The sequence below is a fragment of the Nicotiana tomentosiformis genome, chromosome 3, assembly GCF_000390325.3.
Source record: "Nicotiana tomentosiformis chromosome 3, ASM39032v3, whole genome shotgun sequence".
In the NCBI taxonomy this organism is placed as follows: domain Eukaryota; kingdom Viridiplantae; phylum Streptophyta; class Magnoliopsida; order Solanales; family Solanaceae; genus Nicotiana; species Nicotiana tomentosiformis.
Window position 1 is genome coordinate 97,316,133 of NC_090814.1, and position 25,938 is coordinate 97,342,070.

The following is a 25,938-nucleotide window of genomic DNA, read 5'->3' on the forward strand; positions in this document are numbered from 1 at the left end:
AGGAAAAAATTGAATGATAAAAAACGCTTTGAAATTCTGAATGCTTGACTTTTAGCTAGTAATACTGTAATACGTATTGGCAAGCATATATGTTCTCTTATCAACAATAAGCTATCAGCATCAAATCAAAGTGGAAACACATATTCATGCAGAATGTATCCACATCATTTGCTTGTAATTATCTCCTATCTCAGCAAACAAACTCTTTGCTCTTTGCACGTCTGGCATTCTAAAATATACGGACACAAAATTTTGCTACATCTTTCTGTCTCTTCACATACAAATTTGGGGCTTGGTGTTGGGGAGAGGGGTGTTGGCGGGTGGTCAGGAATGTCGTCGGGTCCTTATCTGTACGTTCTCCTCATCAAAAAAATAAGTTGGAGATGGAAGTTTCTCACATTTTATGTACAGTCAATTTGTATTATAGTCGCAGCAAATGCTCCAAATCACTGTTTGATCAACATTGCGTCTAGTTGCCTTTTCCTTGCAGCATGTTTTAGTTTCTCAAGTGCAACTAATCCCACCTGTCTGACCCTTTCTCTGGACAAACCTATCCTGTTAAAAAAAGAAAAGTGCATTTAGAATAACTCATTGGTTCGTATGCACTCAGGAAATGTGTGTCAATAAACAAAACATGAATTTCCATACAATAAGCAACATTAGCATGGCGAATTTCAGTACAAGTACGGGTAGATGCTTGTGCAAACATCCATGTCTTAATATGTCCGCATTCTGAAGCTTGATCAGTCTGTGCGGTTTCTTTACATTCCACTATGTACTTAATTGTTTCTCATTATTCACATGGCGATTGTGGCAACCTGAATACCTTATGTGCTTCATATGTAATGCCGTTTCATTTTGGCTTCTAAGAGATAAGATCTTTAGAGTTCTAAATTATCCCAAAAAAACCCTAGTTGAACTGAGATAAGAGCTCTAGACTTCTAAAATATCCCAAAAGAACCATAGTTAAACATGAACGTTCATTAACCATCAACATAATCTCCACAATGGAAGTGTATTGATGGGACAAGTAATATCTAATTAAAAGTTAACAACCACGAATATTTGAGTCTTACCTTTTACTAATATCCTCCCAGGTGAGACATTCATTGTCCAGACCATAGTACAGTCGGATAATCTCCCTCTCTCTATCCCTAAGAGTTGACGAAATGAGGTTGTTTACTTCATCCTGTAAAACTTATAAACGTTAGCGATGATATTTCTTCACCAGTGATATAAACTTTTGAATCATCTATACATTGCTAAAAGAGTTGGTAGAAGCATATAATGGTACTTTTTCCTCTGAAGCAAACCTGATGAAAGTGTAAACATTTTAGTTACTAGTCAGTTTCTCCTTACATACTGGTTTTCTAACTGACAGATTACCCTTCCTCCAATAGGAAATGGAACAAGAAGATGAGCAAACCAAAAGCAGCATGACATTTAGACATCTAGAAATCTAGAAGAGACTCCCGAGACATCACAAGCAGGGGGTCTAATGCATTTGGTTAAGGTTCACGTGAACCTAGTAACTTTTTCCCCGACCCTGTATTTATATTAAAAAATCCACTAAATTTCTATAATTATTTGTTTGTGAACCCAGTTAATATTGTAGTATTAACTTGAGGTCGTTGTGGAAACTCATAAACTTCAAATCCGGGATCCACCTCTAATCACAAGCTTATATCAAGCAATATATATGGAACTCAAGCCTCGATAACGGGATCGGCATGGGAAGGCCACAATTAACTGCTATCCATAAAAGTACGAAGAATGTAAGAGCTTATTTTTCCATGAGAGATTTGGAATTTACCCATCATTATGAGCTGATGTACTCAGAACTGCATTACAGTTAAGGAAGATATATCTAATGGAAATAATGCTTGGCAAAAATGCTAGAATTGAATTCCATTAGGAAGTAAGACCATCTCTGGAGATACATCAATTAGGGTGCAACCACTACTTTTTTTCTCATTGGTTTGGTGTAGGGGGATAAATCAGAACATAAATATTCCAGTAGTTTGCTCATAGAGAATTCTTTATTTTATGCCCCCAGGTTAGATATTAAGAACCTTATATGTTAACCATTTTACTTGTGACAGCTCTACTTCACTAAATTACCTTGAGTGCCCATATATCGACACCATGCCATGGGTTGTTCTCCAGATGGTTATCAGCGATGTACTGCACAAAAGAAAAGATAAGAAAGACACTAGATCATGAAACAATGCTCAGTAATGAAGTATTGACTGATAAAAAGAATCCACGTGGCCTCAATGACCTCAGGCTCTTGGTTCTTTTTGTTTTTGGTTCAAATCCCCAGTAGCAGGATAGTATGATACAGTTACAGTTCACCTTATGTGAGTAATTCTAATGCCCAAACTCTCCCCCAAAAATGAGTAACTTTTATTTCCATTCTCTGTCACAAATTTTTGAGAATTAAATCTAAATTTTTGATAGCTACTGTAATTATCAACTCAAATATCAAACGAATCGTCAACATGCACTTTTTGAGATGCATGGCGGTGCTTGAATTATTTGATAAAATCCATAAAAGTTGTCAACCACAATGTTAAATACAATATATGAACATTTGGAGTGTGGACTTACACTATGAAGGGTTTCTCCAGGGAGACCATTTAAAGAGGGAAATGCTTCCCTGTCAAGTGAATACATCTTGCTGCTTGCCTGTAAGAAGAAATGTTTAAGCAAAATTTTCTGAAAAAATGAGCAGGACAAGTTTAAGCCACAAAATTATTGTACCTCAGTTGCATTCCTGACTTTCTTCTGGGACATATTTAGGGATGCAGCTATATCCTGGAGAGTGGAACATGAGCCAGTAAGAAGAGAACTGCGTAAGTGACATGAAAAATTTCTCTAATATATCAAAATTTGACAGAACTTACATTTACAGATGGAATTATTCCCTTTTCTTCAAGCCTCGTCTTTGCATTACGGATTAGACTGAGTCTTTCATGCAGATATGTTGGCAATCTTAAGGTTCGTGAATTCTCAACCAGCGCTCTCGAGACACCCTGAACAAGGGGCAAAAAAAGTTAGGAAAGGTCCTGACACTATTACAAACTTGTGACCAGATAAAAGACCTCTACGAGTGGAATGTGGCTTGACAATTCTTGCCAAAACAAAAGAAATCAGAGAGTATATCCAGACTCCAGAGACAGAAGCCCCTCAATAAGCATGAACTTAATTGTTTTGGAGAAACTAGAAATAAGGGAAGCACGGGAAATAATTTGTTGGTTGAAATCTTTTATGTACTTTGTTGGTTGAGATTCTGGACAAACAATGACCATACCTGGCGAATCCACCAATAAACATAAGTTGAGATTTTGTATCCTTTAGAGGGATCAAATTTCTCTATCCCACGAAGCAGCCCAATAAGGCCTCCCTGTATGAAAATTAAAGACTTTTCTTTCAGAGGTGCAAATTTTGATTTCAAACTATATTGATCAATGTATAAGTGCAAGAAATTTGCATATCTAACTTTTGATTGCACAACATTTGAGTCACCTGAACGAGGTCAGCCATTTCAGCACCCACGTTATCATATCTTTGAGCAATTGACATGACAAGACGAACATTGCTCATTGCAAGCCTTTCTCTTGCCAAGGAACACTCGATCAATGTAGATTGTAGATCAGTACGTGACATTTTCAAGGAAACAGCAAGTTGATCATCCGAAGGCTCGCATCCCAATCTTTCCTTCAGCCTGAAGTTTTCCATGATTTTAAAAGACTGTGTGAGACATCTTTAAAACCTTCAATAGTTAAGATTATTCCTATTTAATGAAAGAATAGTGGAGCTATAATTATGGTAAAACACTAATTCCAACCCCCAATCTATCTCAAAAGCTTAACTACTCCTCCTGAACTGAAACATGTTAACAATAAGGAAATAACTAGAATTCTTGATACAGAAACTTTTGAAGTGTATAAACGAAATAAGTTATACAGGCAAAGTACACCGTCCTTCAGCATTCCAGCTCGGTTGTTCTTTCCTCTTTTATGATAAGACAGGACCTGAACCGTAATCACCCCAAAAATTCAATCCCACAGTAGCATAGCATTTTTAAGGGCACAACAACCTTCCTCACATGCTTTACTAAATTGTCGTAACGGTCTGAAATCAAATTTTATGAAGACCATTCTGTTTTCGAAATAAATAAGTGTAGAGAAGTATACCACGCAGTCCAACAAATGGTGCTAACAGTCTGACATCAAATTTTATGAAGATCTTTCTGTTTTTGAAATAAATAATTTTAGAGAAGTAAAGAGAGCAGTCAGACAATCTGTGAAATAGACTGTTTCTGTTTTTGATAACAACTACTATTAGTTTCATGAGTGTGTGTTTTGCCTGGATAAAAAGCTAAATAAAGTGGGATGGATCCAGACAGGTTTCTTTTACTTCATTTTTGTTCTTGTACACTAGGTTCTGTTACAGTCGTGATATGCTCAGCTTGTATCTCAGGTTTACACTTAAGAGAAGAGGCATGAAGTTAGTTACCTGGATTTCTGCTCTTCCAAATAAAGGCCAACTTGAATTTTTTTGGATAGTTGAAGCACTTCAGCATGTGTGAGCAGTTCTTCGCTTACTACACCCTTAACGTAACCTTTTAAACGATTTTGAAGTAGCTCTGGACCAATAATTGATCTCAGTGGCTTGGCTGCAATGGTTGGTGTAGCTGAACTATTTCGGTCAAGAACTCTTTGTCGAGAATCCATTCTCCTCCGCCTAGCAGATGTCCCTGAGCAAGTAATATGCGTCTTCTTACTTTTCTTTTCATGTTGCGGAGAAGCTATCAATGTCTGCTCAAGAGAAAGATTCCATTGCTTTTCAAGCATAGACTTCTGCAGCAAGAGGAGAACCTCCACCGAATCGTCCTCATCATCGCTTTCATTTTGCAATTGTTCATACATTTCAAACCAGGACGGCACATCAGAAGGGTCGTCTGTAATGTCCACGTGCTCTTTAAGAGCCTTGGCGGATTGTGGTTTTCGACTGGATACGCAACTGGGGCTGTAATCGGATGACTTCTTCGCAGTGATCACATTCTTAACAGAAGGAACTTGATGGCAGGGCAAACTATGACCACTGGTACAATTTAGCTTTTCATTAAGATCGGAATAATAAAAGGAAGAGCTTAGGAGTCTTTTTCCTGCACTAAGTCCAATAACTGCTGCTGTGGCCATCATGAGGGCTATGCCTTTCTAAAAATCCAAGACCATCACACGTCGTCTAACAAGGTAGATGAATCACAACAACATATGACCAAGTTGCTATGTTGATATTAATCTCCTTAATCACTTAGCAGCTTCCTGCAGGTAGTCACAAGGAAAATTTCAAATATTCAAAAATAACAACCATAGAGAGACTTAGTATCAAAAATAAGGAAAACAAGCAGAAATTTAGACAAACAACAACTAAACGTTTTCTGAACATTCAAAAAGTTCATTTTCTGGTCTTGTTTTCTTTCGGATACGCGGTAAATACAGGAAAACAAATTATAGCAGAAAGCAATGGTATATATATGTTAGATTCAGTGAGCTAGCTACTTGTTCCATACTTAGGTAAGGGAATTAGAAGCCTCAGTAAAGTTGTACTAAGAAATTTCAATTATCAAGTAGTTTAGCAGGCCAGGTATGAAACAAAGTAAGCGGAGTTGCAATCTCATATACACAATCTTCCTACAGAGCTCTTTGAAAGTTCCAATAAAGCTTAAAATTAGCTACTATAAAGCCAGGACAACGCAAACTACAACCATAACAAGTACAGTACGCAATGTAAATAACAGCTTGCATCTCCACAAAAGGCGACCATTGCGAGGGAATTAACAGATTTGTATACAAAGCGAACATTACGAGGTGAACAGATTGTAAAATTATGTACGATAAGAAAATTAGAGCAATCTCTGTTAAAATTGAAATCAAATGGAAGATGTTAAAGTGATCAGTGCAGCTACATACCTGGATTTGGCAGTTGAACCGCTAAAAGAAAAAAATACAGATAAGAGAGAATGAAGAGAAGAAAGTGACAGTAATGCTGTTGCAATGGCGTTGGGAGAAGTTGAGTTTGTTGCAACAGAATTGATATTCGTTGTTTCTCTTTGTATTTTTACGTATTGTTTCTTTTTGGTTGCTATTTTTCAATAATAATTAAATTGATGGAGGAAATGAAAATAACGCGAGAGGAGAAGAGTGAATTTAATTCTGGATATGGGGGTGGGGTCAGTAGAGATCAATAGCCATTGGCCATTGGCTGGAATAGATATGCGGGTCCCACATCGTGTGGCGTAGGACTTCTTATTTGTTTTGTCAGCGGTACACGTTTCCACTGGCTTTTCTCTTTTCTTTACTTTGTCCTTTTTCCTATTCGAGCTTTCCCCTCTCCCAAACTCTTTCCATCAATAGTTCTAGGTCCTGCTAATGCTCATTCCTCCCTTCGAATGATTTTATGGTGTCTCACACAACTGACATTAGTTGTGTGAGGTACAAAGTAAAAAAATTTCACGCAATTAACATTAGTTGTATGAGTTATCTTTTTATCTCATATATTTGTGGACTCATATCTTACACATTTGGGTTCACAAAATTCTGGGACCACAAAATTGTGAGACAAAAAAAGGAGGTGAAATTCAAAAATAGTCAGATTTACAAGTGATAATTAAAAAATAGCCACAGTTTCAAAAGTAATAGAAATTTAGCCACTTTTCATGTAAAGATAAATCTGAACAAAAGCACTGTTCAAAATCCGAAAAATATTCCAGCATAATATACTGGAGTTCGAATTTTTTACATGTGAACTTCCAGCATAATATACTGGAGTTCCAGTACATTATGCTGGAACTCCATTATATTATGATGGAGTTCCAATATATATATATAAAACTCCATCATAATATACTAGATTCCAGCATAATATGCTGAAAGTAAATACACAGGTGCTCCAATCTCCGGTATATTAGGCTTGAACTTGTGCTGGAGTTCCAGCATAATATGCCGCAAGTTCATACACAGGTGTACCAATCTCCAGTATATTAGGCTGGAACTTTCCGTGTTGCAGCAAAATAGTGGCTATTTTTTAATGACTTTGCAAACGCTGGCTATTTTTCAATTACCGGTCCGAAAACTGGCTAGTCCGTGCTATTTTTACAAAAAAAAAAAGAAGACCTCACACAAGTAGTAATTTTTCCACTTATCAGGATAAGCCACAATGTATTTTTCAAAACGTATGATCTTGCTCCGACTATAATGCTAACCAGCAACAAGCTTCTATTGAGATACGGGGGATTATTGAAATAGAAATCCAAATAATTGAATCTCAAATAGTAATCTTATTCTTATTTTTATGTAAATCAAAAGGAATAGATCATTGAAAAAGAATACCAAAAAAACTAAACAGCTACTAGCCTTACTACAACCGTCATAATTAGCTTCTGCAGTGAAGATTGACTTATATTTCTGTGAATATCAATGGTAAACAAACTAAGAACACAAATTCCACGCTTCTTCACGTCATTCCATTTAATTTATGAGTAGTCACATTGATGTGTTAAGAGGATATTGAAATAAATATCCAACTTACAAGGAATCAAATTTCCTGTCTTAGCTTACAAAGAGATTGCTAAAAAATAAACCTTAAACTATGATTCAACACCCTACTCAACACAACCAAGCTTTGCTCAAATAAATAATTAATAAATCCCCCTTAATCCCCTGGAGCAACAGTACTAACAGACAACTTGGTTAGAGTTTTCTTGCAATAAATTAGATCCAGGGAATTGACGTCCACATCTTTTGGCCCTTCGGAACTGGAGAGAACAGCAGAATTCGAGCTCCCAGATCGAGCATGGTGATGACAAACAGGCATGACCAGATCATGGCGGTGTTAAATTAACATTTATGCAAGCACTACAAAAGAACGTCGATGAGGATTTGTAACGCACGCCACTAAAGCAGGCTTACCCGCTTTGTTTCACTTGTCTGAACTGCTTATCGAACTAATCGTCGATGAAGACTACAAAAAGTTAAACAACTCTCTTGTAGTCTTTTCTTGTCCTGGAAGTTGGTGGAATGTTTGGAATAGGATTGCTTCCTCTACGCCCTACAACAGCACAAGGTGGTGGTTGGAAACATGTCAAAACCTATCCAATCAACTGTTAAGAGTCTATTTGAACAAATACAAAAGGAGAAAAGACCCAAACCCAGAGAGAGAGAGAGAGAGAGAGAGAGAGAGAGAGAGAGAGAGAGAGAGAGAGAGAGAGAGAAACTAGTGAATCTTTACCCCATGATGCACCATTCCTTGGAGCAGAATTTGGAGCATCTGTATTATAGGTAGAATGAGATGACTGCGCCTTGGCATGACTTTCATTGTAATGAACAGCTGGTCTCCCCTGGTTAAATCGGTAAAGAGGCTGCTGTCCCAAGCGGCTTGGAGAACTTTGTGCAAAATGAGGCATTAAATATGATGGATTTGCCATTGTGTGCATGTATCCAGCATGTGGCTCATGACCTGAAGGAGGGCTTCCTACCTCTCCAGGTAAAAATGCTTGAGTTTGCCCCGTTGGTCTAAATCATGCAAGCAATAGTGAAGAGAAAGAAAACAAGAGCACTTGCACAAGCAGGAATGGATAAAAAAGGAAAGGACAATAAAACAAAGAAAGAAGTGTGCATCCTAAATAATGTCCATATCCCAAATAAAGAAATATTCTATAAGATTAATGTCAGACCCACTATTACTTTTTTCAGTACAATTTCTCTTTAAAACCAAAACTCATTAAGTGACCCTACATGTTAAAAAAATATACTAAACAATACTAATTTTTCAAATATTTACCAGACAAACCATGCAAAGTCAACTAAGACAATTTAGGAAGAAGGAAGGAAGCAGAAAACCCATGAGTGTCCTAAAAAAGCATCTTGAAGCATAAATTTCAGCTATCAAATTGTTTTCAACAATTCATCAAAATTAGATATTAGATGTGAGTTCCTGGCAATCAGAGCCCCCAGTATCTTATGGGAAACAAACAGAAGTCTTAACTGCCTTGATACAACTTCAATTTTACCCAAAGCAGGCATGATGAGAGATAGACCTGATATGTTTTATCATATAACATAAGACTCGAAGGAAAGAAATGTATACCAACAAAGAAAAGGGATTTGAGGACATGTAAGGTTATTCCTTCAGAAAAATATAAAATTAAAACTTACCTCTGAGACATACTGGGATTCAGATTTGAGATCTGGCTTGGTCTTCTCACTCCAGACAATGGTTCTTGGGAGACTGCAGCTTGACCAAGATGCATCCCCTTGGCGAATTCACTTGTTAAGTTGCTCATTTCTGAGCTATCTTCTTGCAGAAGCAGTTCTTCACTGATTCAAAGACGAGGCAAAACCAAACATGTTATCACACATCATATACGCTAGGGATTAACCCAATAATTTTACAATATGGAAGAGCAAAATTCATAGAGAACTTCATGAAAGAGGTTTCAACTTAAAGCCAGTACAGAAGACAATCATTTTTATTGTACTACACCTATTGAAAAGGATAAAAAGGGAAATATCAGTAGTGAATAGAATAAATTGATGTGTTAGAGCCTGAGGTGTCAAAAACATAGAAAGAGATATAGCAAGGATACAGCTACCACCTTCTGCCAGTGAACTCTCTATATCATTTTCTGAAAAGAAGCCAGTCTCTAAACATTGTTTGGATTTGTTAAATGATGCATCCCCTTAATTTACCTGTAATTGGGATCCCAATCGGCGGGATCAGGCAATGAGTTACTACCCTCAGTTTTATCATGTACACCCTGAGTTTTCTGGAATTGTGTATGCCCACCTTGCATTGATGAACTTGTAATATTATGCGCATTAGAGTAACCAACAGTCACACTGCTTGATCCTTGCTGTCTGGGATTTGAGTTACCGTGTAGATGCAATAGAGAGCCACCAAAGACAGGAGAATTGGCTTGGCTAGAGTTGTTGCCATCTGCAACCTGCCCTTGCCAGTGAGAGGATGATGATATTTCTTGAGACTGGTAGCTACCAGGATATCCCCATCCTTTTCTTCTATTATACTGGCTACCTGCTGCCATCTTCCCTAAAGGTGATCCATGACAACTACCCCTTGATGGTGACGAAGGACCATAATTTCCAGGAGAACCAGCAGAGATCTGACTATACATGTTGGGAGGAGTAAACTGTGATGGGCTAGTTCCAAGAGACATAGGAATAAAATTTCCTGGGCTGACACCAAGCCCATTCCCAGGAGGGAGCTGCTTAAATCTCCTGGTGTCTGGACTGCTCCCGAGAATTGATACACCATTCTGTGCATAGAGATGCATGCCTGATGGACCCGCAGGCGAATAAAATGCATGAAGATTACTGCTATCACCATAACTTCCATAACTGCTACTAAGACCAGCACCATCGTGGTAGCTACCATGACTTCCTAGACTACCATAGCTACCTACATGTGCATATTGCATAACCTGATAATGAGGGCTGCTCTGCACAGGCACTCGATTCCTGCCTGGAATCTGCATGACAATACAAAATCCTTTACATAACGTTACTGAAACCAATATTTGCCTTTGAATGTTGATAAGGTAAAAGAAGATGACAAGTAGGCATATTTAATTGTGTATGTATACAGCAATTTACTCACATTAGGGGATAGACCAGCAGCAAACCAATGGCCTCCAGCTGGGTGATGATCCACCTTAACATTCTGAGAAACAGGCTACAAGAAAAGACAATCAGTCAGAAGATCAGATGTGATAACCTTATCAAACAAAAAAGATCACGTGCGATTCCATATACCCTCATCTTCTGAAAGTCCATTTTAAATAAATAATTCTTACCAAAGGTGTATAGTACATTTGAAGCAAAGTGAAGAGAATGATCAGTATATAGAGAAACCATCATGAAATTGTCAGCTTCAATTCATACTAAAGCTTAGAGAGAGAAAAAACTCAGCTGAAGAGCAATTCAGATTCTATGTAAAAGAACGATGAGCACAGGCATAACAATGAAGTAAGCCAGACAACGGAAAATTTAGAACTCATGTTGAAATACATAGTTACTCCTAAAAACTGGACACACAAGCATATTTTTCTTATAAGGTTAAGTATGGACTGACAAGCATATAAGATAGATAACACACTCAAGATCATATAGATAGAAAAAAATTTCCTGGTAGCCCAAAAATGATCCACTCACCAGTCGAGGTGTCTCTGGTGCAGGTCTATAAGGACATGTGAAAGGCTCCCCAGTCACAAAAGGATGCTTTGATGCCTACAGCACAAAATTTGAATCTCTTAAAATATGTAATATGAAAAATGACATAAAATGCTGTGGGTGATTGTTCATTCTCTCTTATCAGAGATCAACTTTAACGAAAGTAATTTCCTTTCCGTTACTAATGGTGCTATCTGACGACATTTGAATCACAGTTGCATACTTTATTATTGCTTTTGTAGGAGTAAGATGCATGAAACTTCTCAAAATTGTGAAAGTCAGTTACTTCCATTCCCCTTAAATAGAGTTCAAATGAAGAAGTTTATCATATAGCAGAAGATTTATATCAGTGGCCATTATAGCTTATTCTGTTTAATCTGAGAAATAAAACAGGATAGAGATATTGAAAGAGAAAATAAACTCCATTTTCAAAGGGAGGGGAGGGTGGTGGAAGAGAGGGTAAGGAGGGCGGTGTTTATATCAGAGAACCAGTTCGGGTTCATGCCGGGTCGTTCTACTACGGAAGCTATCCATCTTATTAGGAGGTTGGTGGAACAGTACAGAGATAGGAAGAGGGATTTGCACATGGTGTTTATTGACCTAGAGAAGGCGTATGACAAGGTCCCTAGGGACGTTCTTTGGAGATGCCTGGAGGTGAAAGGTGTTCCGGTAGCTTATATTAGGGCGATAAAAGATATGTATGATGGAGCTAAGACTCGGGTTAGGACAGTGGGAGGTGACTCAAAGCCTTTTCCGGTAGTTATGGGGTTACACCAAGGATCTGCGCTCAACCCGTTCTTATCTGTCCTGGCGATGGACGCACTGACACACCATATTCAAGGGGAGGTGCCTTGGTGTATGTTGTTCGCTGATGATATAGTTCTGATTGATGAGACGAGAGGCGGCGTTAACGTGAGACTGGAGGAATGGAGGCAGACCCTGGAGCGTAAAGGTTTCAAGTTGAGTAGGACCAAGATGGAATATTTGGAGTGTAAGTTTAGCGACGTTTCGGGGGAAGCGGATGTGGAAGTGAGGCTTGACTCACAAGTCATCCCTAAGAGAGTTTCAAGTACCTAGGGTCTATTATCCAGGGAGATGAGGAGATCGACGGGGATATCACGCACTGTATCGTGGTGGGGTGGATGAAATGGAGGTTAGCGTCTGGAGTCCTATGCGACAAGAATGTACCACCGAAACTTAAAGGTAAGTTCTACATAGCGGTGGTTAGACCGGCCATGTTGTATGGGGCTGAGTGTTGGCCAGTCAAGATTTCACATATCCAGAAGATGAAAGTAGCAGAAATGAGGATATTGAGATGGATGTGCGGGCACACTCGGATGGATAAGATTAGGAATGAGATCATTCGGGAGAGGGTGGGCGTGGCTCCCGTGGATGACAAGATGCGTGAAGCGAGGCTTAGGTGGTTCGGGCACGTGCAGAGGAGGAGCCCAGATGCTCCGGTCAGGAGGTGTGAGCATTGGTTCTAGCAGTTACGAGAAGAGGTAGAGGGCGGCCTAAGAAGTACTGGGGTGAGGTGATCAGGCAGGACATGGCGCATCTTCAAATTTCCGAGGACATGGCCTTTGATAGAAAGGTGTGGAGGTCGACCATTAGGGTTGTAGGTTAGAGGGTAGTCGAGTGTTTCTCCTCGCTGCACCGGCTAGTCTGATAGTGTTTTGTCTAGGACTGCTAGCGATTTTTGTTGTGTTTCATAATTTATTTTTATTATTATTATTTATTTATTTATTTATTTTTATTTTTTTTGTTGTTGTCGTCTTTCACATTTTGGCCTTTCCATTTATTTGTTGTATTTTACGATGCTGATACTATTTTTGTGGTTTCTGTTGTGGTTACGAATCTATTGTCTCTGAGCCGAGGGTCTCCCGGAAACAACCTCTCTATCCCTCCGGGGTAGGGGTAAGGTCTGCGTACATTCTACCCTCCCCAGACCCCACTAGTGGGATTCTACTGGGTGGTTGTTGTTGTTGTTGTTTTCAAAGGGAGGGGAGGTCTGCAGACATTAAATGAAATAACCTAGAGGCTGATGTCACCCTGAAAGAATATCCTGCATCCTGCTACAAAGTTAACAAAGCATTATAATTCATCTTCTAATACTGTGTCCACCTTTGGCACTAAGATAATTATTTGCCTTAAGTTTAACTACCCAGTGACGTACATAAAATCCAGATTGACTCTGAAGAATCAAACTAACACCCCATGATCTGTAACCTATCAGATTAAAAATGACTCGTTTTCATCAAAGAAGGCCTTACAGAAAGTTCTTATTAAATATTCTTTAAACAGGGGTCCCACAAGATTTCTACAAAAGCATGATGACAGAATGACTTTATACCAAGGACATCACAGTAACAACCTCAAGGTAAAACCTACACCAAAAGCAATAAGAGTGTGTTACCCGTTAGAGAGCATGCAACTACCTGTGTTACGAATAAAAGGATTCAAGTAGCTGCTTTAGAACAACTTTACTGTAGATGTGGTGCTCATTATTCCAGGAATTTACAATGATATGATTAGAGGAAGGGTGGAACTATTGAGAGTTTATGTGAGAAAGCATCAGAGTTCTCCGACTCAATAGGGTCAGCTGCTTTTTTTTTTTATGGTACCACCAATTAAGAATTGGTTTGCCCAACTTGTTGCATCAAGAACAATTTTCAAATGATTTCACATTGTTCACAAATATTTTTCTTTCACCAAAAATGTCATTTAACAGAAACTGGAAATCAAATCTTTTCTACATGTAAATAATAAGCAACCTGCACAGGTGACCATCGCTTAGCTGGATCAAACTCCACAAGCCCCCTCAAGAAGTCTATTAGTGCTAATCGTATTTGACTCTCTGCAACAATAAGTTTTGCAAAGCATCAGAAACTCTTCGGAAATATGTAAATAACATTCACGATTTCCTATTTATATACTGTATAAGCCTTGAAAAGTATAACTTCCAACCTTTAATAATATCCTCCTCTGCCAAATTCTTCCTGTAAGGATATTTTCTGACAATTGCTTCAAGGTTCATATGATTGAAATACTCCTTCCCGATTACTGGCTTTTTTGACTCTCTCTGAATTAGATGCAGTAACATGTCATTAGCAGCTGACAATATGTTAGCATTTGAAGACTATCTTACAATATGACTTGTAAAGATGCATTGAGAACTGAGATAGCCATTCAGAGAAGGAAAGAATCAATCGCTACGAGGTGCACTATAGTTAGCAATTAAAACTATCAGAAATTTCAGGAGAAGCTGTTTGGTTGAACCTTTCCTGGGACATTTCATACTATAATTGAGCTTAGAGATAGCATCCAACACAAATAAGTAGATAAGTAACTTGTTTGGATTAATATGCTGTTATGCGCCCTGAAGGACAAAGTAGCAATTGAAGATTCTGCAAAGCAGATCATAGAAGTAAAAGCTCTTCCCCAGAACCTAATTTCCTGTAATGCTATTCTCCGAAGAAAAGTTCCATTAAGTCGGCAAAATATCAGTTGCAAAGGTAGGATATCAGATCCTGAATTACTTCAATGATGTTTACACTGCCAGATTCTGGAATGCTCACAAATGAAATGACTTGGAGCTGTTACACATGCAACAGAACACTATCGAAATTAGAGGAAAAAGAGCTTAAACTCAATAACAGCCATCCTCATGACTATCAAACTGACAAGCAACTAGTATCTTTTCCAAATTCAAGTCTTCATAGTTTTCTGGAGCTCCTACGCGTCAAATATTTCATAACATGAGTTATTGTCCAGGTGAAGACCAACCAAAAAAAAGGTCTAAGAGAACCGACCAAAATGCTAGATGTATGAAAGGAACCAATATCTCAAAGGCTCTCCTCTATATTCAAATTCAAAAAAGAAAAAAAAAATAAAGAAAAAAAGAAAATAGCTGATGTTTTAAAATAAAGACATGCAATACGAGGAAGCTATAGTAAAACATTCTACCTTTCATATATATTTCTCTTTGCATATCCTTTTTTATTATCTTTTTTATAGGTTACTTTGCTTAACCTGTTTTCCCCTCCACCTATACAGAGAAGAAAGAAAAGGAAGCATCATATGCTTTAATCTCAGGTTAAAGATCATAACACTGACTAATGCTACATCAGCGCCAAAAATGATACAAAAGTCCGATAGTTGCATCAAACCACTTCAAAAATAACCTCAGTTCACATGGTTCAGCACACTCTTTCCTACAGATAGTTGCAGGTCTTTTTGTGCAAAAAGTTCCAGATTGTCTGACGAATAATTTCAAAAGCAGACATTATCAAGATCCATTTTTCATGCATTTCATGTCAGCAACTCCAATATTAGCTGTAAAGGTACTAGGGTCCAGCTAGAAGTCTTGGTAAGGGAAGGTTTGGAAATAGTGAGAAATCTCTATCTGTCTCTCATGTTAAATCTTTCTCCACCCAAGATAGAGACCTGAACACCTGTTCTTTATGCGCAGAATTCAGTACCAAAACTAAATGCACTATCCCAACAAATGCAAATGATAAGAGTTCTGTGAAATGAAGAAAGAGTTCCCTCTCTATGTACTTCTCATTTAGGAATTTGCAGGTATGAAATAATTCGCCCTCAGCATGTCTATCCCAGTTTCTACTAGTAGGTAGCACTTCCATTATTCAAACATTACTGACATCACTTAAGCTAAAAACGTAAGCACCCTACTACGATGTCAGTAAACCTGAGAACATATAGGCTGACCGCTTAGATAACTGTGCGTGTGTACATATATATTCAGAGGCGGAGCTAAAGTTCTAGTTACGGGTTTGGCGGAACCCAGTAACTTTGGCCAAACCCTGTGTTTGTGATAAGAAATCCACTATGTATAAAAAATTTATCTAAAACCCAATCACCTGCCTTTTCAAGAATCCAGAACCCATAAACTCAAAATTCTGGATCCACCTCAACATATATTACAATGATGGTGCCGGGCCAGCTTGCGTGCACCTTGATTATTCATCAAGTATCTGCTACCTTCCACTAGTTCACCAGAACAGGCACCGGGTAACTCACTAACTTTACCAGCCAAGGTTTAGGCAAATGGGTAATATCACCTAGAATTTTTGTCTATGCTGGAATTTGACTCCCATAGTTTTACCCACTTCATTGACCGTTACGAGTTACGACACACCCTTTGGTGCTAGATTGCCCTCTTAAATTCTCATTCCTTATTTTTCAATTTGCTTGTAAACACAAATCTCATAGGCCACAGCAAAACAAGGAAGTTTATTGAAGAACATTCGTCCCTTCAACCTGGAAGTCTATTGGTATCACTTAGAGGTATAGTATATAGCGTTCAAAATAGTTTACCTCAAAGTAACAATTTACCAAAACCAGTCAGGTTTTTAGCTCAATACTGATAGTTGCAGACCTAAAATAAATAGACAAATAAATGTGTTTCAATTAACAGTTTAAGTGTTTTGATGAAGTTGTCACACAATTCAACACTTATCATCCAACACCTGGTAATTTCGCTAGTTTTCCAGTTATGTTGAATGTCAGACATCGTTCTTACTCAACTGACAAGAATGATAACGACTGTGACTGTTTTTGTAAGCTGCCACCAGAGACTGTAACCTGCTAGAAACCTTCACGTGCACATCATTGTGGCAATGGAAATAAGGATGCTGGTAAGTAGGTGACACTTAAATGGACACCTCCTAGACTTGCACACCATGGGACTGAATTTGTGCATATTATTGCTAAAAGATTCTCTAATCAAAGAACTCTAATGAGTCAGAAGCAGTAAAGAAGATATTAATACAATCCATGCATTTACTGAGTGCAGAAAAGACAGCAAAATAAACTAATCTCCATCTACTCTCACAGATGCTTCCCAGACAAAGGATACCACATGAACATAACCAAGAAGGAAATCAACAATCTTTCCAGCAAAACAGCTAGTAAACACGTGAAGGTGCCCACATATTACCAATGTAATGCACAAAATTACGTGCTTGTTTTTTCTATTAATGTTCTTCCTCGATCTTGGTATTTTAGATATTTCAGTTCCAAAAGAAAAACTTTTCCAAGTCCTAGCTACAATTTCATTTCCAAAAGATAACATATCAAAAATGAACTTAATCTCTAAAAGCTACCAGCAAATACGAATTTCTACAAGACCAGAGACCGAGAAAAGTACCCCAATTTTTAAGTAAAAGAAATGTAATGTTTTCCAGCACTAAGGAAGTGACCCTGTTGTCATAATTCATTAGGTTTGAATTTCATTGACTTACAGCTTCATATTCTTCTTCTGTCAAAGCTTGATAAACACTAGATCTGCTCAAAGGACCTGGTCCACACTCTTCATGACTAATGCTCCCAACAAACTTGAAGAACTTGCTGGTGTTTTTTGCGTCCTTTAGTATGTGATCAGGGGGTTGCCCCCTGCACAAAAATTAAAATAGTATTCAACTAAGCCACAGGAGTTGATACACGAAAACCTGAACATATTGCAACATAATGAACAGAAGAGCAACCCAAATTGTTTCCTTCATAACCAAGGCATGACAAAATCAACTAGCATGGCAGATATAACTGTTATAAGAAGATAAAGCCTAAAGGCGTCAGCTCACAGAGCAGCTGCACTGCTGGACAAGGAAAGAGTGAAGACAAAAATCTTAACCAGTTAGAGATGAAGGTTTTGGTGTGCAAGCTACAAGAAGATAACTATTCGTCGTGGCACCTTACTCAGATAAGCATGTAAACAAACATCTTTGAGATCCCACAAGTGTGTAAGGTCAACATGTAAAAGATCACACACATATGTACTTGGGTTTCCAGTGTTTGAGCATCTTCACCAATTTATATAATCTCCAAAAATGACCTCTACTAGAGACAGGAGCAGTCTCCTGAAATAAGCCATTTCTAAGAACTCCATCGAAAATTTACCCTATGTTAATTTAGTCCTTAGGACTGATTCTGTTGAATATGATAGCTGCATTAGCTTGCTTTGGAGTTACTAGGACTTGAAAATAGCCTTGTCAGGGTCAGCTTTCTTTTGTTCTTATTCAGGCTCTCTAGCCAGTCCTTAATCAGTAATGTTTTCTACTCAAAGTTCGCTAGGCGCTAATAATGAGCATGACCTTGACCAGCTCACTCAGTATCAACCCATCACATGCAACTATCATGATGATTGGTTCAGTCTTCTCAGAGAGAAACCTTACCATCCTTTTACTACGTACATAGAACCATCAAAACAAGGAAACTACTACAGTTTGCAGAATCAGCTAAGCTACTCAAAGTAGCTATATGGTATCCAAGTTTTGATACCATAACTGTGTAATTTTCTTGTTAGAAAGTAACTGTAAAAACAATTTTAACAAAAGAAAGACAAAAAAAAAAAGAAGCAAAAACTAGTAAAGTTTTTTTTCCCTTATTAGAAAAAATGGAAAGAATTTGTAAGACGAAATACGAGATCTCCAAGACACGGGAAAGAAGTTTACCCAAGTATTTTAATCATTCTCCTCAGAAGATCAAATTCTGAAGCTCCTGGGAACAGTGGAAGCCCTAGAAATAATTCAGCAACTATGCACCCAAATGACCACATGTCAATAGCAGTGGTATATCTGAGAAAGATTAAGGTATACAATACACGAAAACTATAACAAATTCAAATAATGAGGTACATAGAAAATAAAATGTGAACTCCCATCATTTATGATTGTCCCAACATGGTAAAATACTGCATAAAAAGAAAAGCTCTTTGGCATATATCTTTTGATGACTTCACTGGGGACAAAAACTGCTCACTTTAAACATTGTAGCAAAAGCTCCAAACTCAATGAGTTTATAGTTGCGGAGGTTAAGGGAGGACATGACATGCTTCTCCTATTTGATCTATCTAATTAGAGAATGCCCAACCTGATGGCTTGTGATTCTGGTGATAAAATATGAGAAACTTAGCATATTTAAGACAGAAGGACGGAAAGCATTCCAATTATATTGCCACATAAAGCTGAACGAATAATTTTCCACTATTATCTGAGAGCCTATGAAATTTACTACAAAAATTCTCCACCCAATTACACATGCAGTCAAATTCTGTGGCTGCACCAGTTCAGCCTCCTGCAGGGACTTTTATAAGAAAAGGTGAAGAGAGAGAGTAGGATCTAACTAAAAACTTAAGGATACTGATATCCCAGAAGGACTTCAGGTGACCGATAGTATCGACTCTGCATAAGAAGAATTTAGTAAATTTAAAGATATCAGCGCAATCAAGTAAATTTGAACAGAAAGAAGCAACAATCACCTGGATATAAGAGTAAACAGTACGATCCTCCATGCATGCTGATCCAAAGTCTATAATTTTTACTTCAGCTGGCTTCACACTGACAAGATGCAAGAAACTAAATGAAATGAAAAGGCAGTGAAGCACAATAACATCACCGACAATGGCATCAGAGAAGCTTGCCTTGTGCATAAAAGAATGTTCTCAGGCTTCAGATCACAGTGAATTATAGCAGCATCTTTCATAAGCGCTAATCCACGCAATATCTATACACATTGGAAGGCAAACTTATCAAAATCTTCATTACACAAACAGATGTGGTCATCATCAGAAGTTCTACCTTCAGCGCAGCAACTGATTACCTGTTTCGAGAACAACTGGACAATGCTCAGTGACAATCCTCTAAAATGGTTCAACTTTATAAGCTCATACCTGCATTAAATCTCAGAATGTTGTGGCTGTAATTGATGCAGATAATCACACGAAACATTTAAAATGCTGCTTCTCCAGCAACTTACAGATTTGTGTCAAGCAGTTCAAACGCAATGCACAAGTGACGTCGATATACAAAGTAATCATAGATCCGAACAATATGGTGCTTATCATCAGGATCAAACTTCTTATTTAACTGGAAAAAGAAAAAGAAAAGGGAGCTAATGATATCCAGATCAACTTTGCTGACTTAGCACTGAAAGTACAAAACCAGCTCAGGGATTTTTACTGTTGTCAGGATAGAAACTTCAACAAGTGCTTGTTGATAATAAGCTGGTTGATTCTTGATGACCTTAACAGCAAGAAATCTATTTGTTTCTTCAACCCAGCACTTAGCAACCTGACCAAAAGTTCCATGGCCAAGCATATCCTTGATAAGATACCTGTATACAGTGAAAGCAGTACAAAAATTAGACCAATTTGTGACAAGTGAGAGGATTTACAAGGAAACTATGACTAAAATAACGTATGTCCATTTGAACGAGTAGAACTTTAGTGATCATCAAATTGCTCCATGGCTAGAAAAGCACTTCAGACTAATCACACAGTAATACTACCGTAATTTACTCATAAACAAGAGAAAGGCGTGCAAATTCATGTCATTAAGTAGATAATCAAATATTTATTTTTCTTGTTCATCTAAAATAATCTTGGGATAAATATTCAGACATGTTTCTTCTTTTACATTTTCAGGTTAAGTCTGCAAAGGCAAAGCACCGTCACATAAATAAAGTGCACTAGACCAGATAATACATAGTGTACAACAAAAAATAATCAATCGCGATAATGAGACAACTGCCAGCAAAATATTCCGGTTTAACCAAACCGGAAACTTTAGCAGGGGAAAAGTATAAAAAGAATCTCCTCTTCTCTAAAGGCTTTGCATTTCAAGCAATTAGGACCCACAAATACAAGATAGAAAATTGTGTAACAGGGAAGAATAAACAACCTTCTCTTTGTGTCCAAATTAACCAACTCAAGATTGACCGAAAGAATGAGGTCTGAGTTTGCATTATCATAGCCATCATTCAACACTCCAGCCGATGGGGAAGTCAGGAATCTCTTTGGATTCAATTCTTCAGAGTAGTTGAACTGAGGATTGCAGATGCGGTATGTCTCAACGATATCTTTAGTCAACCTTGCCACCAACTGCAATTTTGAGATCATGGTGTGATGGAAAACGCTTTATTGATGATTAAACTTAGATTTCAGGGCTAAATTAACAATTAAAAATAGAAATAAAAATAATGATAAAGCACAATCGCGAAGATGCCAAATAATTTCCATAATCTCACAAACTAAATGCATTTTACATTCAGATGCAAAAAAAACGAAGGTGGAATTTGGAGGACAGCCATCAAATGACCATGTAACTTATATATCATTTAACTGAAACGGATACACCAAAGTGAAATAAATGAATAAGTTGGACGACACAAAGCCATCATATGACCATGTAACTTATATATCATTTAACTGAAATGAATACACCAAAGTGAAATAAATGAAATATTCTACACAATGTTATTATTGCAAAAAAAGAAACTACTCCCTCCATTTCAATTTATATAGCGTAGATTGACTGCCACGAAGTTTAAGAAAGAAAAACTTTTGGAACTTGTGGTCTTAAACATGCAATGAGATTTTTGTGGCTATAAAAATATGTCATTAAGGGTAAAATGGGATATTTAAAGTTAGATTGTTCCCAAATATAGAAAGGAGTCATTCACTTTTGAATGGAATAATAAGGAAATAGTGACACAAAATGGAAGGGAGGGAGTACTTTTCTTTTATGACGGTGGAGTCCATGCCAACTTGCGTATACCTTGGCTATTCCACCGACCTACTACCTCCCATCAACACATGTACCGAGTAACTCTGCTCCCAAAGCTAAGGCAATTAGGAAGAAAACACCTAGTGTTTTTTCCTCTGCTGAAATTTTGGACCTAAGACCTCATTGTTCTCCTTCCACTTCATTGACCGGTGGAAGGGAGGGAGTGTTGATCCAAGAGTTTTTCATACCTAAGTATACAGTCATCCCCTATCCTCTCCCCAAAAGCACGACATCTTACTAGTTTTATTATTTTTTCTAACTTCTATCCCCCACCCCCAAAAAAAACCTCTGAGGTTTAAGGTGTACAATGATGCCCCATTAACCAAAAAACTAAACCCTACACTTCTCTACCTTAATCATTTTCTTCACCGAGATTACCTTCCTTCACAATAGGCCACGCAAATCTCGGAAGCAATTTCTTTAACAATGTCATGTTCAAGAGTTCCAATCTCCAACTCCACTTCCCTAGAGGAGTTGTTACCTTATTCCTACAAATAATGTGGGGCTTATTATATCTATTTGTGTCGTCTAACAAATAGTTTGATCAATTTCTCTATTCTCGCATGACGGATTGAGAATAAGAACATGATATAAGAGTGAACACTTGACATTGTTGCTTGTATCGAGGTGTTCTTCCTTCGAGAGTGATGATGCTTCTTCCACCATTCCATTCTTCTTTCAAGTTTCTAAATCATTCGCTAATAAAGTCTACCATCTTTAGATTTTCCTTCCAACACCCAAATGTTTCATGTGGAGTTTGACAACCTTAAGTTCTCCCTCATCATCAACACATTTAAATTGTGTACACTCCACTCCACCGGATCACCTCAAACTTCCTCATGTTGAATCGGAGGTTGTAGCACACCACCTTAAATCACACCAGGGACCAAAAGCTTGGATTTGTCTCACTCCATCACAAACAAATAAGCATCCGAGATAATGGACCCTCCCTCCTTCTAAGACCCGTGGGAGGCAATGATGTATTAATCCTCTAACCTTGTCCGGCGAAGGAGATAGAGTAGGAACTTACCATCCACACCGTCATACACCTGGCCAATTTTCAATTCAGGATCCACGACTTCATTTTCCATAACACTAGAATTCAGAATATCTCACTTCCACCAGAAAAGCATATCGAAGTAGGTATGACCTTATCTCTAACACCTTTAAATCTCGTAGAAAGTACCTTTGCAATGTTCTGGTAGAAACAGTCAAGAATTCTTGATGGCCATATCACATCGTAAGGATCAAGACAATGAATAAAAAGTTGAAGCTTCTCTTTAAAGCACAAGTGCGGTAGAACTGCTCCAACAATCCGTAACATCCTCATTTAACTTCCAATAAAGACAAAAGAAAGAGTGAGAGCTAAAACATCAGACACAATGCCTTGTTCCCGTTATGATTCATCACTGTTTGCTCCACTTTATCCTCGTCAGAAGGCCACTGAAGTGCTTCCTTGTACTAGATGGCAAGTGGACCTCAGGAGCGTAAGTCTGCTTCCTTTCGATAGATGTTTACATTATTGTGAAACTAGCTCCCTTAACCTTCCTCGCATGGTTCTACAGTATCAGAGCACTACCTAGGGCACTAAGAAAGAGGTGGAAACCAAACATTGCGAGGTTATCCCTCTTACCTAAGAAACTAAACCCAAACAAATCGCTCTTCAAGAGAGATATCAGTAACAGCTAACATGAGTGTACCTGTTTGCAAAGCCATCCTTTGTCTAGAGAAAGGGCTCCCTCAATAAGCATGCAATTGATTCTATTATTGAAACACTGGAGTTTTCATGCATGCTAGTTCCGAATATATTCTTTTTAACAATGTGAATTTTTTTCAGACAAAAAATGCATACTTTTTCTTTCTTTTTCAGGACGGGATGAAGGTCGCAATACGACACCCTTAAAGGGCATATTATCTGGGAGTAGAGCCGCCTCTCAGCTCATTGATCATAATTAGAAGCAAGCTGTCGGGAGAAGAGTCAGAGCATCATCGCGGTTGCTGGAATGGCTACAAATTACAGTCTAAAGAGTAAATACAGCAAACATTCCATTTAAATAGTCATAAACCTTATAGCTGATCATCCGCAAATCACATTTACCATACTCACCCCTCCTTAGAGCTGATATAACAAACAGTTATCATCAGTCCACCCAAGATAATGTTGCAGATCAGGCTAGCCATGTAGTGGACTCTTAACTCTCAGCGGTACAGCCTCAGCAATCAGCTGTTACATGTGACCCATAAGACAAATACACCAAGATTCTTTCTTATTACTAGCAACCCATTTTGTGCTTATATCTAGATTGAACTACCTCAAAACCTCAAATGGATTCCTTCTTAGTCATTTGACCCGAGGTTGAAGAAAACAGACAGTATAAACGACACGGCTTTCGACTACCATATGACTAACTTTAGGATAAACTTTCACCTCTAGTTACTTATGACAGTTCTACAGAAAATCATTATCTATATATGTACGTCCAGAGTTCCAGTGACTCATCAATTGCTAAAACTCAAAATTCAGAATGCAGTAGTGGACAGAATTTTATCTCACCCCCAACCAAGAAAGCTCAAATGCAAAGTGGAATACAGTAAACAAAGTAAAGAATTCTAAATATTATTGGGGAAAGAAACACTTACAGGTCTTCTAACAACTACCCGCAAACTTTGGGGCTTAGCATTTGGCTGAAGAACAGGCAAATAAGGACCAAACACTCCCTGGCTGGGCCGCCATGATGACGATGATGATGATAAGGTTTCCTCTGCCGCCTGTTCCTTAGAACTACTACTGCCCTCATCCATTAATAACTATTATTTGTATCACAAAATTACAACACAAACGAAACCCTAAAGCAAAGGAATCATGGCAACAATCTTCCGGAAATCACGAGGATTAGTTTCACCAGAAGATTCTAATCCCATCCTCATTCACCAACCAATTTCCTTAACAGTCAAACCATGATCTTTATCATCCATAGATCCATCCACACAAGATTTTCAAGTCATTCCCCTACGGCGATTAACTCAAATATCTCTTCCCCTTTTTCGTAAAAGAACTGGTCTTTATCGGTGATGATGATAGATAACAAAAGAAACTGTGGGAGGGTATCGGCGTGACAATTGATCAAAGTAGTGGGGCGAAAAACAGAAATAACGATTAAATAGAAATGGGCGAGTGAATCTGAGGTAGAAGAAGAAGTGTCAAATGGAGAGGAAGCCACCGTCGCTCGGTGGAGTTTGCTCCGGATTGGGATTTTTCTGTTTTGTTTTCTTTTGGGAAAAAACCCGGCTCTGTCACAGCTACACGTTAATGTAAATCTTTTATTATTAGCACTATATATTAGTTACTTATTTATTCTTCTATCTTTACTCCGCCGTTTACATTTTTATTATCTTTTTGTTTCTCCAATTATAGGAGTAGTGTTTATTCCCCCTGTGTTCATTTTATGTGAACTATGATTATTTAGAGACTTAAATAAAAAAATTTATTATAATTTTTATAAATATTTTAAATTATTAATTATTAATAACTTATGGTACTTTTTATATAGTTTCTAAATATATAAATTTTATTTAAAAAAAATTAAAAAATTTATATTCGAATTCACACTAAAATTAATTAATTTGACATTTCGTATTCCGAGAAGGTTCATGGACAATGGAACAGAGAAATTATTAAATAACACTGTTTGAAAGAATTTATTAATTTGTGTACTTCAAATATTAAAAATTGTTATACTACATGTGGTTTTATCTGTTGTAATAGATTGCTTAAATTTTTTATTTTTTGATTGGCAAGCCACTTATAAGTATTTTTTAAGTGACCTAATAAAAATTTTTTTTTTTAAGTAAGTAATAAAGAATTTTAGTATGAAAGATCAAGCACAAGCTAGTGCTGCAAAAACATAGTTACAGATTGTGCAGTTTCTCAATTGTATCTAACTCTAACACAACATCAATGTCTAAATTAAAATTCTTTTACATTTTTTTAGAAGTAAGACTATGTTTAACTAAGAAATTCCTCTCTCTATATTGATTATGTAATTGCAAAATGCTTTTACATTTAAATATATTGAGTTTTATACATTCATTACTTAATT

At 37.5% G+C, this 25,938-nt stretch overlaps 2 protein-coding genes across 2 annotated transcripts; both read right to left on the reverse strand.

Moving 5' to 3' along the window:
• Positions 1–90: 90 nt before the first annotated feature.
• LOC104097021 (RNA polymerase sigma factor sigA) lies at positions 91–6,165 on the reverse strand. Its single transcript, XM_009603520.4, has 10 exons — positions 5,982–6,165; positions 4,522–5,333; positions 3,529–3,727; positions 3,314–3,406; positions 2,907–3,035; positions 2,764–2,817; positions 2,611–2,688; positions 2,122–2,184; positions 1,077–1,189; positions 91–555 (listed from the first exon to the last, which is right to left on the reverse strand). The coding sequence occupies exons 2-10, from the start codon at positions 5,208–5,210 to the stop codon at positions 447–449; spliced, it is 1,527 nt and encodes a 508-aa protein (XP_009601815.1). The 5' UTR covers positions 5,211–5,333; positions 5,982–6,165; the 3' UTR covers positions 91–446.
• A 1,335-nt stretch (positions 6,166–7,500) lies between these two features.
• Positions 7,501–25,147, reverse strand: LOC104097020 (dual specificity protein kinase YAK1 homolog). Its single transcript, XM_009603519.4, has 18 exons — positions 24,479–25,147; positions 20,954–21,153; positions 20,234–20,387; positions 20,031–20,140; positions 19,875–19,944; positions 19,696–19,778; positions 19,534–19,612; positions 19,416–19,456; positions 18,728–18,850; positions 17,519–17,669; positions 14,223–14,337; positions 14,030–14,112; positions 11,238–11,312; positions 10,684–10,758; positions 9,759–10,555; positions 9,225–9,386; positions 8,299–8,582; positions 7,501–8,118 (listed from the first exon to the last, which is right to left on the reverse strand). Exons 1-18 carry the CDS (start codon positions 24,638–24,640, stop codon positions 8,042–8,044), a joined length of 2,841 nt encoding a protein of 946 aa, XP_009601814.1. The 5' UTR covers positions 24,641–25,147; the 3' UTR covers positions 7,501–8,041.
• Between the last annotated feature and the right edge of the window lie 791 nt (positions 25,148–25,938).

Excerpts from the sequence above, each read along its gene's own strand:
- LOC104097021 (XM_009603520.4), bottom strand. The coding sequence starts at position 5,210 with ATGATGGCCACAGCAGCAGTTATTGGACTTAGTGCAGGAAAAAGACTC. Across the intron at positions 2,689-2,763 it reads AAGTCAGGAATGCAACTGAG|GCAAGCAGCAAGATGTATTC; the intron begins GTACAATAATTT and ends TTCTTCTTACAG. Across the intron at positions 556-1,076 it reads TGGGAGGATATTAGTAAAAG|GATAGGTTTGTCCAGAGAAA; the intron begins GTAAGACTCAAA and ends TTTTTTTAACAG.
- LOC104097020 (XM_009603519.4), bottom strand. The coding sequence starts at position 24,640 with ATGGATGAGGGCAGTAGTAGTTCTAAGGAACAGGCGGCAGAGGAAACC. Across the intron at positions 21,154-24,478 it reads GGGTAGTTGTTAGAAGACCT|TTGGTGGCAAGGTTGACTAA; the intron begins GTAAGTGTTTCT and ends TCAAAATTGCAG. Across the intron at positions 18,851-19,415 it reads GAAGTCCTTCTGGGATATCA|ATATACCACTGCTATTGACA; the intron begins GTATCCTTAAGT and ends AATCTTTCTCAG.